Source organism: Cupressus sempervirens, chromosome 5 (genome assembly GCF_028749045.1).
Source record: "Cupressus sempervirens isolate cs-2001-9-10 chromosome 5, ASM2874904v1, whole genome shotgun sequence".
NCBI lineage: Eukaryota > Viridiplantae > Streptophyta > Pinopsida > Cupressales > Cupressaceae > Cupressus > Cupressus sempervirens.
Window position 1 is genome coordinate 534,289,346 of NC_143122.1, and position 19,512 is coordinate 534,308,857.

General features: G+C 40.3%; 1 protein-coding gene across 1 annotated transcript in view; it reads right to left on the minus strand.

Annotated features, from left to right (window-relative positions):
• Positions 1–19,512, minus strand: part of UGLYAH (ureidoglycine aminohydrolase) — a 212,963-nt gene that overhangs the window by 45,100 nt on the left and 148,351 nt on the right. Inside the window, exons 10-11 of the mRNA XM_089831726.1 lie at positions 10,204–10,242; positions 9,670–9,740 (exon numbers count right to left, since the gene is read on the minus strand). Of these exons, the coding sequence (XP_089687852.1) occupies positions 9,670–9,740; positions 10,204–10,242 (110 nt within the window). The remainder of the gene's footprint in view (positions 1–9,669; positions 9,741–10,203; positions 10,243–19,512) is intronic.

The following is a 19,512-nucleotide window of genomic DNA, read 5'->3' on the forward strand; positions in this document are numbered from 1 at the left end:
AAGAACAACTTAGACACTTGAGCTACCTAGCATCCAATGGAGATGGCAAAGAAATGGGCATATTCGGTCAAATGATCTACCACGGAAAAGATGTAATCTTTTCCTTGCACCTTGGACAACCCGATAATGAAATCCATCGAGATGCTATCCCACTTCAGATCAAGGATTAGAAACAGCTGAAGTGGTCTTGCAATTAAGGTGCACTCAAATTTGTTCTACTAGCAAGTAGAGCATTCCTGCATATACTACAAAACATTATTCTTAAGGCCCTTCTAAGAAAACCTTTCCCAGATTTGTCTATAGGTCTTTAGGTATCTAAGTGTTCGGCCAAGGGTGAGTCATGCATTTCTTTTAGAATTATTTTTCTCATCTTGGACTCTAGTGTAATGTCACCATTTTTAGCAAGTTCCTGCAATTGGCTAGGTCAGTTCAATATCACGACCCTTGTAAGCTAATAGTGAGTTTTGAGGGTCTCTGAGGTGGACTTTCTATTTATAGTAAGTTTATTTTAGGTAATATTTATATTTGGTAATGGAGTGGTGGCATTGGCAGTTGGTCATGTGTGTATGATTGAGCTATCTCTTGATGGCATTCATATTTGTTAATTAATTAATGAGGCTTCATTATTATAAAAATACTTTATCTAATAATTTGGTGTTCTAAAGTTGAAGCTTCTTAAGTGAGAAGTGTGAAGAGGAAGCCAAGTTGCACAATTGTGTTATATTAATATATATGACTCCATTTGTGAGGTATTGGTATCCAATTACCATTTGCTTTTTAATTTCTTTTGAGGATTTGTGTTGAGTTTGTGAATTCAGTCCATTGCTGAAGTATAATGAATTTGGATTGAGATTTTGGTGCTTTCTCTTATTGTGGTTGTTGTGGCTGAGAAGCAATTGATTTCTGAGGAATTTGGTGATTAGGAAACTGAGCTGTGCAATTAATCTACTGCTGAGGTTAAGCGGATTAAACTGAGCTTTGACGAATCTGAATTGTATGTCTTCCCTTCTCTATTTTTTGTGACTAGCAAGACATTGCTAGTGATTGAGGAATTATTTGCAATATCATCTACAATTGTGGAGATCGATCCTGCATTTAGGCAATCTGAATTTGAGGTTTTGGTGTGAACATTGGGTGTCTGATACAACTACCAATTGGTGCGATTCCTTTTATGTATTTCGAGTGATTTTCTGCATCAGTCTTTGGGCATTGTGTATCATACATAGATTCTGGGTGGCTGTGTTTGCATTTAAGTGCAGCCTGCGGTTTGGCTTGGAGTGTTCATTCTTGAGGCGACATATCTCCAATGGTTTGTGTCTTCTTTTGGTGAATTAATACATGTGTACGAGTACAATTCCAAGCCAACTTGGGTGTCCTCCAGCCATTGTGGCTCACACCATTAACTAGCAATTTCAATCTACAGTATCTTGGCGGTGCAATAGCCGCATCAGAATTTAGTGGAAAATTCAAAATGCTCATCCTATTGCAACCGAACTTGGAGGCTACCAGGTTCCTTAAACTATGAGACACGACTACTAGTTATGTTGTAGCAGTCATTTAAATACCAATAATATTGCTAGTTGTTCAAGATATCAGTGTTTGCATTTCCTATTGTAAGTTTCATTGTTACTTGCAATATTCCATATTTTTTTGAGAAATTTTTTTTAAAGGATATATTCCAAAAATTACAAAAAAAAAGACTAATTTATTACATCACTCAACACAATCAGATCGAGCCAGATTGGGCTCTTTAAATTAGGTACCAAATAGATTATGCCCTTTAGTAAATGATGTCATCAACCACCTTGTACCTATCATCCTACACTTGACCATCCATTAGCTGACATGCGAATGTATTCTCGGAGTATTCAACCCTAGATGTGTCATCCAATCTGCCGAACCCTGGAAAAAAAATCATATGGCAGCACTTCTTGACAAGGCATCAGCCACCACATGGTTTTTTCCTTGTACATAATATCAAAATCAAATGCTTATATTTTTTAATTTAATCATGATTACTTTATTGTTTTTAATGTTAAAACAAATGAAGTAATTAATTAATTATCTAAAAATGGATTCAAGATATTAATGATAAAATATAGTTTCTAAATACAAAATTTTATTTATCATCCTTAACTTGTTTGTTGAGGGTTATCACAACCTCCCCCGCTTGATTTTGCTTGTCCTCAAGCAATTTGATAGTCTTCTCCCTTTCCCATGTGGCATCCTCCGTGGGTAGATTTCTGAATTGGATTAAGTATTTGTAATGGTTCTATTCCTCAATTTCCTTTTTCGGGTATCTAAGATGACTTCAGGATCCAATACCAACTGACCCTCATCATCTAATGGGGGTAATTCTGCACATGGCTCTATTTTTCTTCCTAATACCTTTTTGAGTCAGGATACATGAAACAAATTGTCGATCTTACTTCCTTCAGGGAGTTGTAGTTTGTATGCCACCTCTCCAATTTTCTTCAATACTTTATAGGGTCCATAAAATTGAGGTTTTAGTTTTTCTGCTCCATTCTTTTTTATTGAAGTTTGTTTATATGGTTGTAATCTTAGGAATACCAAGTCCCCTTCATCAAAAGTTCTTTCAGTGTCCTTCCGGTCGGCATAGATCTTTTGCTGGTTTTGGGCCTGTTGTAAGTTATCCTTAAGAGTTTTTAGAATGTCAGTACTCTATTGAATAAACTCTTGCACGCTTGGTACTCGAGTATCTTGTGGAAGCAAGTTTGCAAATGTAGGTGCCTCATACCCGTACAAAGCTTTGAAAGGATTCATCCCAATGGACATGTGATGGGTCGTATTATAGCAGAATTTGCCAAATGCAACCATCTGATCCAAGTCTTTTGTTGCCTGGTTATGTAGTTCCTAGATAGCCTTCTAGCCACTTGTTCACTATCTCGGTTTGTCCATCTGTTTGCAAATGATAACTTAGTGCTGAGAGTTAGACTTGTTCCTGCTAGCTTGAAGAGCTCTTGCCAAAATTGACTAATGAATTTGCCATCTCTATCACGGATTATATTTTGTGGGAGTCCATGGAGTCTGAAGACTTCCTTGAAAAATAGTTCAGCTATCTAATGTGTTGTTGATTTTGTGGTAACTGGAAAGAAATGAGCATATTTGGTGAGTCTATCCACTACTACATAAATATTGTTCTTCCCTTGTACTTTGGGTAAACCTATTATGAAATCCATATTAATGCTTTCCCAATTCTGTTTGGGAATAGGTAAGGGTTGTAGGAGCCCCGCCGGAGGTGTTTGTTCAACCTTATTCTGTTGACATGTCATGCATTCTTGTACATGCCTCTGGACATCTTTCTTCAAACCTTTCCATGAAATTTTTTCTCTTATTTGTTTATATGTTTTGAAATAATCTTGGTTGCCAAACATTGGGTTATTATGGTATTCCTTTAAGATGGTTTCCTTCATCCTCAATCTAGGGGTCAGAAACACTTCCTTTGTAAAGTATAATATCATTATGTATTTTGAAATCTTCATTTGGAGCTTTCCCTTCCAAAATTTCACTGGCTTCAGGGTCTTTTGCATATTTGGCAATATTATCCTCTTTCCAATTTTTTAAAATACAACTGACCATCTTGAGGTGAACATGTCTGAATAAAGCATCGACAACTCCATTATTCACCCCCTTAACGTACTCTATGTCAAAATCATACGCTTGTATCTAAGTTACCTATTTTTGTTGTCGATCATTAAGATCTTTCTGGCTTAGGAAGAAACGCAAGCTGTTATGGTCTGTCTTCACAATGAACTTACCACAGACAAGGTATTGCTGAAACTTGGCTAAGGCATGCATGATAACCAACAATCCTTTATCATATATAGAGTAGTGTTTTAACTTTTTCTAATTGCAAGAGTTTACGACTCTCAAATGCTATGGGATGTTTCTTTTGCATGAGGACTGCTCCAATCCCATCCCTTGACGCATCACATTGTAGCTCAAAAGGTATGGTAAAGTCTGGTATGGCTAAAATTGGGCAAGAACTCATAATTACTTTTAGTTCATCAAATGCTTGTTGTGCTTTTTCATTCCATGCAAAAGCACACTTTCTGGTTAAATCTGTAAGGGGGGCGGTAATCTTAGAAAAACCTTTCACAAACCATCTATAATAACTGCATAGCCCAATAAATCCTCTAAGTTGGGTAAGGGTTTTGGGTCTTGGCCATTCTTTTATAGCTTCGATTTTCTCTTCATCAACACTTCCTCCATTATCTCTCTCAATCCAAACTCACATTTGGAGAATTTGGCATAAAGTGACTCTGTTTCTAAGATATTTAGGACTTCTTGGATGTGTTGCAAGTGTTCTTCCCATGTTTTGCTATAAATGAGTATATCATCAAAAAATATAAAGAGAAATTTCCTTAATTGCTGTCTAAAAATGTGATTCATGCATGATTGAAAAGTAGCTGGAGCGTTTGTAAGACCAAAGGGAAGTACTAAGAATTCAAAATGTCCATAATGGTATCTGAATGTTGTTTTGGGAACATCTTCCTTTCTCATCCTAATCTGATGATACCCTGACCTTAAATCAATTTTCAAAAAGTAACATGCACTATGTAATTCATTCATTAACTCATCTATCCTTGGAATTGGATACCTGTTTTTTATTGTTTTCTTATTTAGAGCTCTATAATTGATGCACATCCTCATTGTTCCATCTTTCTTCTTGACGAGCACTACCAAAGAAATGAATAGGCTGTAGCTTGGTTGGATGTGTCCCATTCCCAATAATTCTTTGATAGTCTTTTCAATCTCTTCTTTGTATTTATGGGGATGCCTATATGGGGTGGTTATAATAGGTTTAGCTCCTTCTAATTCAATGGAATGTTCAAACCCCCATTTTGGTGGTAAACCTAGAGGGATCTCTTCAAAGATTCTTTGATGTCTTTTTAAGATGGGGCATATATCGACATGTATCTTATGTTCATTATTAGGTGATTATCAAGAACCAAACATTCGGCTATCCATTCTCCTTGATTATGTCTGAGGATGCGTTCAATCCTATTGTAAGATACTATTCTGGGAGACCCATCGGGTAATCCTTTTAATATTATATCTTTTCCTTCATGTTTGAAGCATACTTCCAAATTAGGGTTATCGATAGTAAAGTGGCCTAAGGAGTCAATCCAAGGCATTCCAAGAATGATATCATTTTGTAATTTCACAACAAAGAATTTTACTTTTATAGTGTGGTTATTTAGAGTAATCTCTAATTGTGGAATGATCTTCGTGCATTGATCAAGGGTACCGTTGCCCATTATCACCTTAAAGCCTTTGAATTCTTGAGTTTTCAGTCTTCTTTTTGTTATGAGGTCTTTGCTAATAAAATTGCGAGATGCCCAGAGTCTATTAGGGCAATGACCCTTTGCCCCTTTAATGTTCCTTTGATGTGAAAAGCTCTCTTTCCACTTTCTTGGGTAACCACTACTAGTGTCCCAAACTCTGTCTCGGTCCTCTTTATTCTTTTATTTGGCTTTTCATCTATACTTGCTTCTTCTATCCTATGTAGTTGTCCCCTCTTACATTGGTGGTCCTGTGCCCAAGGTTCTTTACATTTGAAGCACAACCCTTTTTTTGATAATTCCTCTCTCTTCCCAATTGCTTCTTTTCCTTGACATCAATGCCCTCGGTTCCATGGCTCTTTACAAAAGTAGCATGTCTTTTCCTTATTTTCCTTCTTTTGTCCCTCATTTTTTGAAGTGTAAGTCTTGGATCTTTCTTTTGATACGTTTGACTCTACCTTCCGAGCCTTTTGAATGGCTTCTTCTACTGTTTGAGGTTCTAAAGGGTTCACTATGTTCTTAATGGAATCTTTTAGACCTTCGATGAAAAGGTAAGTAAGTCTCTATTGGGATAAGTCATGAACCATGACTGAAAGTTTTTGAAACTCATTTGCAAATTCTTCAATTGTTTCGTGCTGTCTTAAATGGGCCAATTCTTTAAAATACCATCTAGGTTTGATTTGATCAAATCATTTAATAGGTCTCTAAGAAAATTCTTGGTATGAGGTTACGTGTTGATGGCCTAGGGAAAGAAGTCCATTGTGCCACCATTCATGTGCTATCCCTTCTAAGTGAAGAATGGAAAACTGAAGGGCATCTTCTTCAACCATTGAGCTAAGTGTAAAGTTCGGAGTTCAGCTTTTGGAGCCAAGCATGCTTGACCCATCAAAGTTGGGCAATATCACTTTGTTTACCTTGTGTTTCAGATCTTTATTAATATATCTTCTTGTTCTTTTAGGGACTTTGTGTTTTTGGCCTTCAAAAACCTCCGCAAATGTTATAGCTTCCCTGATTTCTGGTTCAAGGCTTGCATAGGCTCTTGCATTATCTATTGTACTATTATTGGGTTGATCTGTTCTTTCCTCTTCTCTAGGTATTTCTTCTCTTGGCAAGAAGAGGGTCTTGGAATTCGAGAAGATGATGATTCGTTGCTGTCCGGCTCATTTGAATTTATATTTCTTGCATGGGATGAGTTATTTTTGAGGTTACTGATGGAATTTCCCATATTTTGTAAAGCATTTAGAAGGGCCTGGTTGGATTTCTCCATTTGGTTCAGATTAGTTTAATTAGTTTGATTGGTTTGCTCCATATATGATCTGCCTTCGTTTGCTAGGTCATTCATTGTGGTTTTTGTTCTCCTCTCGTAAGTGTGCATAGGCCTTTACTCACAGGATGGCAAGATCATGGCTCTGGTACCACTGTAATATCCCTTGGATATCTGGTTGGGTTTTCCACTTCTATCTCCTACACTTGCAAGGGTTTTAGTACTCAAATATCGATATGAATCAAAATATAACATTATTTAACAAATTAAAGAATAACCTAAGTCCCTAATCCCGATTTCTTCCCTTCTTAATGAGAGGTTGTGATCAGATACTTAGTTCTTGAGGGAGGGTTCTCCATAGCTTTTGTCATTCTAGGAAAACTCTCCACTAAGTATCATCTTCACACTTAACCTTTCCTCATTAAGACCTATGGATAATCGTTTCCAATTTAACCATCCTTCCTAGAAGATTTCTCAATCTAGGCCTTATGGATAACCTCATTGGGTAAATCCATCCTTTCATATGCATATGCCCGTTCTATCCAGTACACTGACCTTCAGAGGTAGATGACCTTTGCCTTAATTCTTATTTTTGGATTCAGAGTTATAATGATCTTCCTATGTCTTTGTTTGTCAATATGGTTCCTAATTCAGTATATCTCAAACTCGACGTATTTGTGAAATATTTGATTCAAATGGGAGGTTCATTGGTTCTTCTGAGAAGTAGCAATCTGATGATTTCTATACACTATTTTTATTTGTTGGGTGGTGGTGAGAGTGTTGTAGTAGTAGAATGAACAGCTTCAAAAGTAAACTTTGTTCCTCTCCTTTGATTGCAGATACATCTATTTACACGTGACTGTTGTAGTGAAGCTTGCCAAAGATGGGGGTGATTTCTTTGTTATGTCCTGACCCTATGCAAATGTTTGAAGACTCCTTTCAATCTGCTTCTATGTATTCCTTCTACTGGTGCTCGGTGGTATGATGTCTTGCCTCAAACTTGGAGGCTAGCGCTTGACTGACAGTGACAATGCTTGTAATCTCTTCTGGATATGATTTCAAGTGTTTCTTCCTTGCTATGTCAGTTGGTATGCTGGAGTTAGGGCCTTGATCAATATTGTAACAAAAAGAATCTCCCCGCAATGCTTGCCTTGTCTGTGATATTCTGGATTGTCTTTTCTTCCCATCACTGTAGTGTATGCTCTCTTTCCCCTCGATCAATACTTCCACTGTCCCTTTTTCACTTTCCCACCTTTTCCCTCACAAAGGTTATCTTATATGCGGCTCGGGGTGCATTTGGAAAGCCACGACCATTGATCAACCTCCTTCCTTAGGTTCGGACTTAACCATTTTAATAATCGGAGTTTTCCTTATTGTATGATTATTATGTTTAGCCTTTTAAATAATAATCATGTTTGCCTTTTTAATTAATAACCATGTTTGCATCAATAATCTTGTTTGTCTTAAATTATTAATTAATAACTATGCTTTAATAAAATTTAATCACAATTACTTTATTGTTTTTAATGTTAAAACAAATGAAATAATTAATTAATTATCTAAAAATAGATTCAAGATACTAATGATAAAATATAGTTTCTAGATACAAATTTCTATTTATCATCCTTGACTTGTTTGTTGATGGGTTATCACATTTTTATTTTTATTTTGAAATTATAACCTTACTTCTTCAACTAAATCCTAATGTTTCCCCTGGTCTCTGGGTGATGTGACTGTCAATCTACACAAAAATAGGAAATTGTCTTGGCCTAAAAAAAGGGCTTGTAATGTGTAATAGATCATCCCCCAAACTCCTAAAAAATAGAGATCCTCCTAATAAATAGGAAACTATCTCTGGACATCTAGAAAGGCCCATAAAGTCCCCTACAAGCCTATACAAGCTACAAGTGGTCAATAGACAAATTGTCAGTCTCCTAAGAAATATGAGACTGGCTCTAAGCTCCTGAAACACCATGCAAACCTGTAAAAGGGTCACAATACCCCTAAAAGGCTCCCTATCCCCCGTATGTAGGCTAACCTCTTTAAAAGATACTGACCTAGGAAATGGGGATTCAGGGAATTCTCTTTCTGACCACCACATTTGAAACAAGGAGGAGAATATTTAAAAACAAAATCAAAGTTACTTCTTGTCTTCTATGAATCATTGGCTGACATGTAAGTTATCTGCTGGCGTGAGGGCTAAATTTGCTTGAAGTAGAATTTATTCAATGCTACTAAAGATAAACTGTAATCTAATACTTTCTAAGGATGATGTGGCCTATTTATTGGTACAAAGCTCATTCATATCTGGCTGCCAATATTAAATTAGATTAGACAACGGAATTCAAGAAATCTTGGTTGATTAGTCTTTCATTGCTGGCCACCACTTTCAAGTTAAGTTTTGTAAAGTAGTCCCTAGCTGGACTACCCATTACACATTTCCAAGCATGACAAAAGAGTAGAAATAGGCTTCTATTTGCTGGTCGATCAGTTCAAGTTGAGATGTGAGGGCTTTTCCAACATCAATAATTGTGGAGCTGGCACTTCATTATAAAAGTTGTAAATGTTTCTCAGTTTTAAAAGGTCAAAAATAAATCTTATTATCTCTGCAGTTTTGGTGAATAGAAAGTACATAAAGGCACCTTTGTTATTAGAGTCAGCTGTGTATTAAATGATGTTCAATAGGATATGAGTCATTGAAATGTTTTATGCAAATTTATGGTTAAATCAATTTCAGTCAAACTGCTCACAACAAATTGCAGATAAAAATGTCTGTTAAAATGTCAGACTAAATATTGGAAAAGGTGAAAAATTTGCAGTTGAATTTGGCTTGGAATCTTTATAAAGCCATGCCATGAGTGGATATGGAGAAGGTGAGTCAGAAAATAATTCTAGATTATATTTGCACCATGCAAAAAAAAAATCAGAAGTAATACTGTGAAAAACTCATCCTCCCTATGTATTTTCATCTTTATCATATGTATCTGTGATGCACACCAAGGAGTGTTCCTAAAATGCAGTGGATGGTCCCAAAAATATGAATTACATAATACAAAAAAAATTCATAAGATGGATTTAATTAACAGTCAAGTTCCTCACCAATCATTACCCAAGCGATATACACCTTGCCCCTCCAAAAGTAATAAACCATGTTGATTGTAGTGCACCTCCTGTGAAAATCAGAAGTTAGTAGCCAGTAATTTTACATGTGCATTCTTATTCCTTCTGAACAAAGAAACCTAAACAGTAGTTAAGTACTGTTTAAGGATTCATAGTTTCTTGGCACAAGCATTATTATATTGCTCTTGGACTCATAAACTAGCAAGTATTAACAGTTAAAACTGAAATTCCCACTTTTCATTTTATATGTTAACTATGCTAAACTTTAAAGTTCAAACAACACAGTCACCATTCCTCATGTCTAACTGTTCTTTAACTATTAGGAAGGGTGTTGGTGCAAATGCAAGCACGCTTATATCATCCAAAGTCTAATATGGAAACATTCATTGAGTGCAAGGCATCAGAATGTCTTAAGAAAAAAGTGTTTCCACCAGACATTTCACAACATTCATCTCACATACAGCCCTTCCCCATCCAACCCAAAAGAAAAACTCTATATGCTAGCATCCAAACCTTGACATTGAGATACTCTCCAGGTTGAAAATCCATAATCTGCAAGGAAATACATCTGCAAAAGTTAGTACAAGACAAAAGAATCCATACTTTTAAATTACTATTTGCAAAGTACAACAAAAACAAAAAAACAAAAATGTGATTTCCATATAATCCAGCACATTATGTTGTAAAAGGTAAGACTATCTGCAATTAATTGAAAACATGCCCACCACTTCCAGAAATTGAGATTAAATAAACAAGAAAAAGACAGTTAAAAAAGCCACTTGAACATAGCTGTAAAAGAATCAATTCTCTTAGTTACATGGTAAAAATCATCTACTAAAGGAAAAAATTGTAGATGTCAGATGAGGTCTGCAATCAAGAAATACATTTAGCTTGTGAGTATAATTGTAAAATAATTAAGTTTTCATTACAAAGTAAGTTGTCTCAGGCTTTCTAACAACATACCAAGTGTTTTGTCAACTAAGATATAAAAGTGAACATGAAATGGAAAAATCTCATTAAGATAGGATGACTTCAGGCCACTAACATTGGCATGTTCTGATGGTTAAGTTGCAGTGGTGGTGTTCTTGCCATCAAGGTTTAAACCTTCTGGGTTGCTATTGTTGAATGTTTAAATGGAAATGAAGTCTCTTGTTCCAAGTACAAATATATTGTCTATAGATGTTTGTCCTAACATGCATATTCAACTCTTGTCAGGAGGGCAAAAGATGAGAGGAGGTATCCAGGGAGTACTGGAAATGGGAGAGGCAGTCAATATCAATACCAACAGAACCCAACATAGACAAGGCCTGAGCAAACCAACTGTGAGCCTGACCAGCGGGGTCAAATTCCAATCCATCATGGCTAATACCCATGCTTGGCTCAAGCATAAGGGTATTGAGTTGAGAAGATTCAAATTAGGGACAAATGATTATACAATCGGACTTGTGGGCAAAAGTCAGATGTGAGAACCAAGAATAGAGAGAATCCCTCCTTCAGAACCACAATAAAACTGAAGATCGAATCGAAAGAGAAGACTCGCGAGGATTCTTTTGGCAAAGAAAAAGAACAAGTGATTCAAGAGATTTTTGAGGAAGAAGAACAAGTGATTCAAGAGATTTTTGACGAAGAAGATGATCAACAACAAGAGAAGTGCAAGCACTTCCCAAGACACCAAATGCACGACATAGCCTTGTTCAACTCCGCAAGTATTCATTTCTGCAAATGCATCTTTGTTTTACAATTGATACTGATATTGACAATTTTCCAGAGTCTTGATTCCTCCCATTGCATCTTCTACATCTTCTCAAGTCAAAGTCTATTCATAATATGCCTCATGATTACTTGGTCAGTATATTCTCATATGACTCTCACCCATGTTCACCCATAATTACTTTTGTGGAAGGCTATTTTACCCTGAGTGAGGTTGATAGTTCATGTCAGAATCAATGCCTCGTGTCACTACAGGTATCCCCACTGTTGTCCAAACTGGAACACCAGAGATTGTTTCCACCATAGTATATACCGAACCCAGCTTATCACAAGTTGTAACTGACGAGACTCAAGTTGTTCTTTTTGACCTTCTTCCTTGGCTAATTGACATTCCTAAGAGGAAGAAACAAGAAGCCTCACCAAATGACTATGACTTTGAGCAGTTGAAACAAGTCAGGCTCAAAGTCGCTAAGAAAGCTAAAACTAAAATTGTTTGAAGGGTTCAAGTAGCCAAAGAGAGAACAAAATATGTAGAGATAATTGAACCCCTTGTAGATAAGCCCCGAGATGAAACGTAGCTTGCTGACCTTAGGATCACCAGAACTGATATGGGAAAGAAAACACATAATGATATAATTAATGATGCCCAAGAATCTATAGAAGTGCTGGCACATAATTATGAGGAGCTAAAAAGAAGAATCAACTGAAAGAACATAATGAGTTGCTTATGGCAGTGATTCCAAAGATTACTGTATCATCAGAGCTTGTTGATCCATTGGCATCTTCGATATCAAATGAGTCCATTAAGTAGGTTGAGCAAGTTGGGAAATGGCTACAACCATTAATGCTTCGATTAAAGGTACAAGGGGCAGAGCTACTAAGAAAAACACTCCAAATTTTAACATATGCAGGAACAGTAGAATCCAAACTAAATGAGGTTCTTGGAACTTTCAGTTTAGAAATCTAGAACAAGCTTTCAGATTTAATGTTGGAGATACTTTGCAAGAACAGAATCATCCCTTCCCGTGAGCTGTACATTGAGTATTAGGAGTGATTGGTAAATAGGTGCTAGGTTATTGAAGGGTCAGTCAAGAATCTGGAAGCAGAGCTTGAAACTTTTGCTGAGAAGGAACATGAAATCAGTGCCAAGTACAAAGAAATGTCAAGAAGACTGCTGAAAAATAATCAAAAACTAATTCCAAAAGATGTCATAGTTTCGGAACTTCCACAAGTGATTCGTCATGGATTGGAGGCGAATCATTACAAACTAAACAAGCTCACAAGTTACCAATTTTTGCTTGATCAACTCCAGGGCATTGAGGAAAATGGATCAATAGTTTCCTATGTTCATACCCATACCCCTGGGATGCATACCAGGTACATGTACCCAAATATCGGATATGGTGTGGGCACTCGATAGAGAGCATCATAGCTGAGGACCTTGATTAAGATTTCTGATTTTGGTTTCAGTTTTTTATTTGCACATCAGCTTGTTTTTTATCAAGCTGAATTCAATAGGTAATCGATTTGAAACTTTGATACTATACTAATTAATAGTAAACTTTATCACTATCAAAGTTAAAAGTTCATCATTTGCAGTATGTCATTGTTATATGACTTATGATCTTCTTGTTCATGTTTAAAGTTTCTCTTCTTTGTTTGCATCTAAACATTTGGCATATATTATTATTACAAACATATCGTGAATCTGAAAGTTGTTTACCGTACAGGTAAAGTAAATGAACGCATACAGAAAGTAACAGCAGAACAGTAGCATAATATTCGCAATAGTAAGTGAATGATTTACAATGATCCCAGACGGGATATAAATACTACTGCCAAACCTTCTCGAAGGAGTCCGTCGGCCACAATTATTCTATCCGTTACAAACCATTTACCGCCAGACCGTCGGCTACAAAAACACCGCCGGACAGTCGGCTACAGAAACACCGCCGGACCGTCGGCTAACACCATCCCCCCCAAAAAACAGTCGTCTCCTAATGACTCACAAAATTAGGAGACAACTTACATACTACAGAAAGAACTAGAGAGAAGGGGGCGTCCCAGAAGTGTGTTGCTGGCGACGTAACTCATACACCTACTCTGTCCTGATACGGAGATTTGTCTGGATCTGAGAGTTCACTTCGACGGCCTCCTTCAGAAGAAGTGCCGCGTCCATGGCCTGCGTCCTGGCTAACTGCATCTCATACTCAGCCGCATCCTTATCTCGAACCGCTGCCTCCATACTTTGCTTAGCCAAGTCCTTCTCCTACACCGCAGCTGCCAAATCTGCCAGTAGTGTTGTCCGCTCTGTGGCCCATGCTGCCTGCTGGGCGGTCAAGTCGGTGGCTAGTTTCTATCTAGCCTCAGTTTCAGCTGCCAATGACTGCTCTGCTGCGACTCTGTTCGCCTCCGCACGCTGACGACCGTAGTAAACATCTTTGTACAGTCCCACAATCTCATGCGCTAGTTTCATCATAGGAGTGTCAATGGGTCCCAATTCCAGCTCCGTGGCCCAATCTGTCAGCATCTCATCTGTCTCCGTTGCCGGCCAGCCCCTATCTATAAAGCAAGTCTTGAATCGCCGAGGACAAATCCCACGGATATATGCTCTGATCAAGTGCCATTCCCTCTGCCGAGTCATGGCCTGAATTACCACATCGTGGCCCTTCTTTAATGCAGATTTCATAGTCCTGAGGTAATCCCAACACCTGTCTTCATCTGACCCATAGTCCTCCTTGGCGAAAGCCTCCAATGACCATTCAGCATCACTGTGTCCCCCCTCATCAGTGGGAGCCATGCCCACATCCGGTGCTGCCGTCTGTGTTGTTGGCGCAACCACGGCATGTGGCATTCCCTCCTCCTGAGGCTGAGGCTGGGGTTCCGCCGGCAATGTTTCGAAACGCCCAGGAGACTGAATGGAGGGACCCCGCTTCGCCGGAGTGAGTCGGAATTGCTGCCTCAGAAACTCACTAGCTCTATCCATCACCTCCAATTGTTCGACCCGCGCAAGCTCCATATTCATCTTCTGTACTGGCTGGGCTGACTCGGCCTCTGCTAAAAAGGATGATGAAACGGTGACCACTGCGTCACAATCAATGACCTCCAACCGAACCTGCGACTCAGACTGTGGTAGTGGCGGCTCTGCGACAGTGACATTCGTTGGTGCAGCTGAAACCACTTCTGCTACAGCCGTCGGCAGTGTCTCGGCAACTATCTGTGGGACGGTATCCGGTACTGCGTGCAGAACCACCTCAGCCACTGTCCGTGGGACATCTGCCTCCGCTGGAGGAGTCATAAGAACTGGGGCATGGCGCTGACCAAAGGCCGGGATGACCGTAGAAGAGGTAGTCAAGTGCGCTGAGGTTGACAGCTGAGGCGGGGTAAAGAATGTAGGCCCACCTCCTGCTGTCTCTCCGTCAACTTCAGCCGATGTGCTCTCCTCTTCTTCCCCAGATTCAGCCCCGTCACTCATTGAAGTGCCCTCCCTCCCGCTATCTGTTTCTCCGGAAAGGGCCAATTCGCGGAGTACTTTCCTGTGTCCAGCAGCTGACCCTCCTGTATCCAGATGTCGCCAGTAGAATATGGGAGGCTCCCCGTCTGCCAACTTGCCCCGTGGAGGAGCCTCAAAGCCATCCATAGGGATCTGATTAGCTGCTGCCTCTAAAAACAACCCGATGGCATGGTGCGGCATAAAAAATGTTCGGTGCTGAAGCGTCATGAATTCTTCCATTCTGTCGGCAAGCACTGAGGCCCAATCATAGACCACTCCCTGCATGATACCATTCATAAACACAATCTGTGGCAGTGCGATATCTGAAGCTCGAGTGGCACCTGTCAACCTGCTCTTGATGACGTCCATGATACAACGCCAATGGCCCTCTCGAATAAAGTCCCTGCGAAGCCCTCTGCACTTTGTCCCCTGAACTACTGCCTCCTTCTCCATGGGTGTAAGGTCCCTGCATACTAGGGCTATCCAATGCTCCTTCCGTTCCTGCGACAGTTTATGATTCTTTATTTCCACTTTCTTCCCGCCGGGGCCAGGAATGCCGAAGACCCTGGTGAAATCTCTCGGTTTAAAGGACACCGTCATCCGCTGCCTTTTGTACAAGAATGTACTTGTTCTGCTCTGGACACTATATGTTTCTATCATGGTGCGCAATACTGATTCAAACATCCGAATGGAAAAGATGGGAAGCTGAATAGCCCAATGTACCTGTGCCCGTATCAAAATCTGTTTAATTTGGTCTGCCTCCGGGGTCTCCTGCCACCACTTCCGGCATTCGCTTCCACTAAGACTCTCAAACTGGATGGTGAGATAAGTGAGTTCTTCCTTGGTCTTCTGTTCCTTGCTGCTAGAACCGGAGGGGCCTGCAACTCGAATTCCCGATGCCAAAACTCTTGAAGTCTTCTCCATATTTGCCAACTGACTCTTCCACGGCTTCCGCTTGCCCGCTGACTCCATGCCAAAAAATGATTTATTCTTCCTATTGCCGGCTTCTTAAATTTCCTGCGGAAATACTCTAACTGACGGCGGAGGTTGAAGTTTTCTCCCGCGGCGATTCTCTTGTCTATCCGCGGCGTTGAAGTTTTTCTTGCGGCCGCAGTCCTCTGAGGCCTCAATATCCGTCACAGAAACTTTGAAGTTATTACTTACTGGCAATGCTGACATCTACTGGTAACTTTGTCCTCTTCTTGCTGAGTTTTAGACTCCAATCATTTGGCATGGTTCCAAAGCTTGACCATAGTCGCTGTTAGCACAATGTAGCTCACCAGCAGACGGTTAACCTCATTGCCCTTCACCTGAGTCTTCTTGAGCATGTAGAACAGCGGTGCCCGCACTGCTTCTCACGGCATGTAGTTCTGTCAATACCATTCGACGTAGGAGCCGAGGTTTTTAATATCGTAGTATTCTCCCGCCGCGGAAAGCGTTTCTCTCAGGCAACGGCAATACTTTCCCCATCTATAACTCCTGCAAATCTCCAACCATCACCGTCTACCCAGATCTCCTTCACCAAATTCTTCAATATGCCCACCAAAACTGTCCGAGAGAAGATAAATCGCGGCCGATTTTATCATAAAATGAATTAATCTCCACCAAATTTGTCAGGTGTAGCTGAATGAGCACCAAATTTGGAGCATCCTGTGCGAAAAGTGGGTTAATTTTATCCTGCTGTCGACGCCAACTTCCGCGGAAGTCTTTCGCCCGTGGACCCACGGGGCTTTAAGTGCCCGCGGGACTTTCAATCCGCAGGCCTTCCTTCCCGTGGGACTTCTAGTCCGCGGGGTCTGCGGGGCCCGCGGGACTCTCAGGCCGCGGATTTTTTTTTTTTTTTTTTATATTTTTTTTTTTTAATAATTTTTTTTTTCTTTTTTTTTTTTTTTCTTTTTTTTTTTTTTTAATTTCAAATGGGATACATTAATCAACAGCAGTACCTCTGAGTGACGTCATCGCCAGGGAATGTTGTACTGATGACAAGGAAGAATTCAACGCCGGCGAGTACTTCCTTACACGATATGGTTTCAACTTGGATCCGTTAACTGGCTGAGTTATCTCTTGTCCGTCCAAGGTTGCTAATTTCATTGTCCCCATGTCGCCAATTTCTCGGATTTGATATGGTCCAATCCATCGCACTTTGAATTTGCCCGGCTTGATTTCGTTACGGCCATCATACTTCAGTACTAACTGTCCTGTCTGGAATCTGTTATGTCTCAGATGCTTGTCATGCCAGAGTTTGCGGCTGTTCTGTGCCACTTCTGTTGCCCACTGTGCCAACAACCGTTTCTCCTCCAGTTTATTCAAATTAGTCAATCGCTCTTGTAGACTTCCGTCATTATCCAGTTTGTTTTCCAACGCTATTCGAAGACTTGGAATCATGAATTCTGCGGGGACCACTGCTTCTTGTCCAAACATTAACTGGAATGGTGTGTACCCGGTCGTCACTTTGTATGCCGTGCGGTACGCCCAGAGAGCAGCAGGTAAGTTCTCTTCCCAATCCGCTCCTTCCACCGCGCAGGATTTGTAGATGATGGATACCAGAATTTTATTGGTGGCTTCTGCCTGCCCGTTTGCTCTTGGATAGTACGGACTTGACATCGAATGATAAATCTTGAACTGAGTAGTGAGCAGTCGAATAACATGATTGACGAAATGACCTCCCCTATCACTTGTTAATTGTAATGGAATGCCATACCTTGTGATGATTTGTTCATAAATAAACTTCGCGGTACTGACGGCCGAGTTATCCGGTAACGCACGAGCCTCCACCCACTTGGTCAGGTACTTCGTTGCAACAATGATGTAGCGACACCGTCGAGTCGTGCTCACCCTCAATGGTCCAACGAAATCTAGTCCCCATCACTCAAAAAGTTCCTACGCATGAGAAGGTTGAAGTGGCATGAAATCTTTCTTTAGCGGTTTCCCAGTCCGTTGGCAAGTGTCACATCCGACGACCCATTCCCATGCATCATTATACACCATTGGCCACCAAAGTCCTGCAAGCAATATCTTCCGTGCAGTGGTGTCAGGCCCCATGTGGCCTCCTGCGGGACCCTCATGGGCTTCTTTTAACACCTGCAGTATCTCTTCTTCCAGCACACATCGTCGAAGAATGTGATCCGGCCCCATTTTGTAGAGCAACCCATTGATTAATTGGAATGTACGACTCCTGATTATCAATTTGCATCTATCGTTTGGTGACATCCCCGTGGGAAATTGTCCTGTTGATAGGTATTCACCAATACCCTTGTACCATTCCGGCAGTATCCCAATCTGAAACAACTGTGCGTCAGGAAAGTCGTCATTCACACCATCCGCTGATTCCCCCGTTTTGATTCGTGACAGGTGGTCGGCACTGACGTGTTTCTTTCCTAGCCGGACACTGATTTTGAAAGTAAATTCTTGCAACAGTAGCAACCATCGGCTGATCCTCCCTTGGATGACGGGTTTGTTAATCAGGTACAACAGGGCCTGGTGATCAACATAAAACACAAACGGTGTAGCAAGCAAATAATGGCGAAATTTTTGTACGGCATAAACCATTCCCAAAGCTTCTCTTTCAGTCGTGCTGTAGTTTTGCTCGGCCTTTCATAACAACCGGCTGGCAAAGTATATTGGATGATCCAATCTGTGATTACCAGTCTGTGCCAGGGTTGCGCCGATCGCATAATTAGAGGCATCCACATGAACATGAAATTCTTTATTCCAATCCGGATATGCCAGGATGGGTGCCGTAGCCAGTCGTACCTTTAGCCCTTCAAATGCCCCATCCTGCTCTTTCTCCCATCTAAATGCTTCTTTCTTGCATGTTAGCTTATCTAATGGCTGGGACACCTTGGCAAAGTTTTTAATAAATCTCCGGTAATACCCAATGTGTCCGAGAAAAGATTCTACCTCCGTGACATTAGTGGATGGCTGCATTTCTAGAATGACTCTCACTTTGTCGGGATCTATCTTTAATCCTTCCTTACAGACAATGTGTCCGAGCAGTCTGCCATGTGGAACCATGAATCGACACTTCTTGGGGTTCAATGCTAGCCGGGCTCTGCGACATCTCTCCATACATTCACCAAGTGCTGCTAGGTGTCCGTCTTCTGCGCTGAATATTGACCAATCATCCAAGAAGGCCTTGAAATTTCCCACAGACATCTTGTCGAAGATATGCAGCACAATCCGTTGGAATGTGGCCGGTGCATTACACAACCCAAAAGGCATCCGATTGTACGCGTAGACTCCATCTTCAACAACAAACGTCGTCTTCAACTTATCTTCCTCCGCTATAGAAATCTGATTATATCCGGAAAACCCGTCCATGAACGAGTATATTTCATGTCCCGCGACCTCCTCCAGAATGCTATCTGTGAATGGAATTGGAAAAGGATCTTTGATTGTTACTGCATTCAGGCATTTGAAATCAACGCATATCCGAATCTGAATAGTATCCTTCTTTAAGGAAATGACTATTGGTGACACCCATTCGCTAGTCTGTACTTTGAAGATAATGCCAGCGTCCAGCATCCGGTTGATTTCCTCCGTAACGCGTGCGGCATAGTTCTTATTCATCCTGTAGGGTCGCTTCCGTACAGGGACAGCTCCATCCATCAACGGAATGC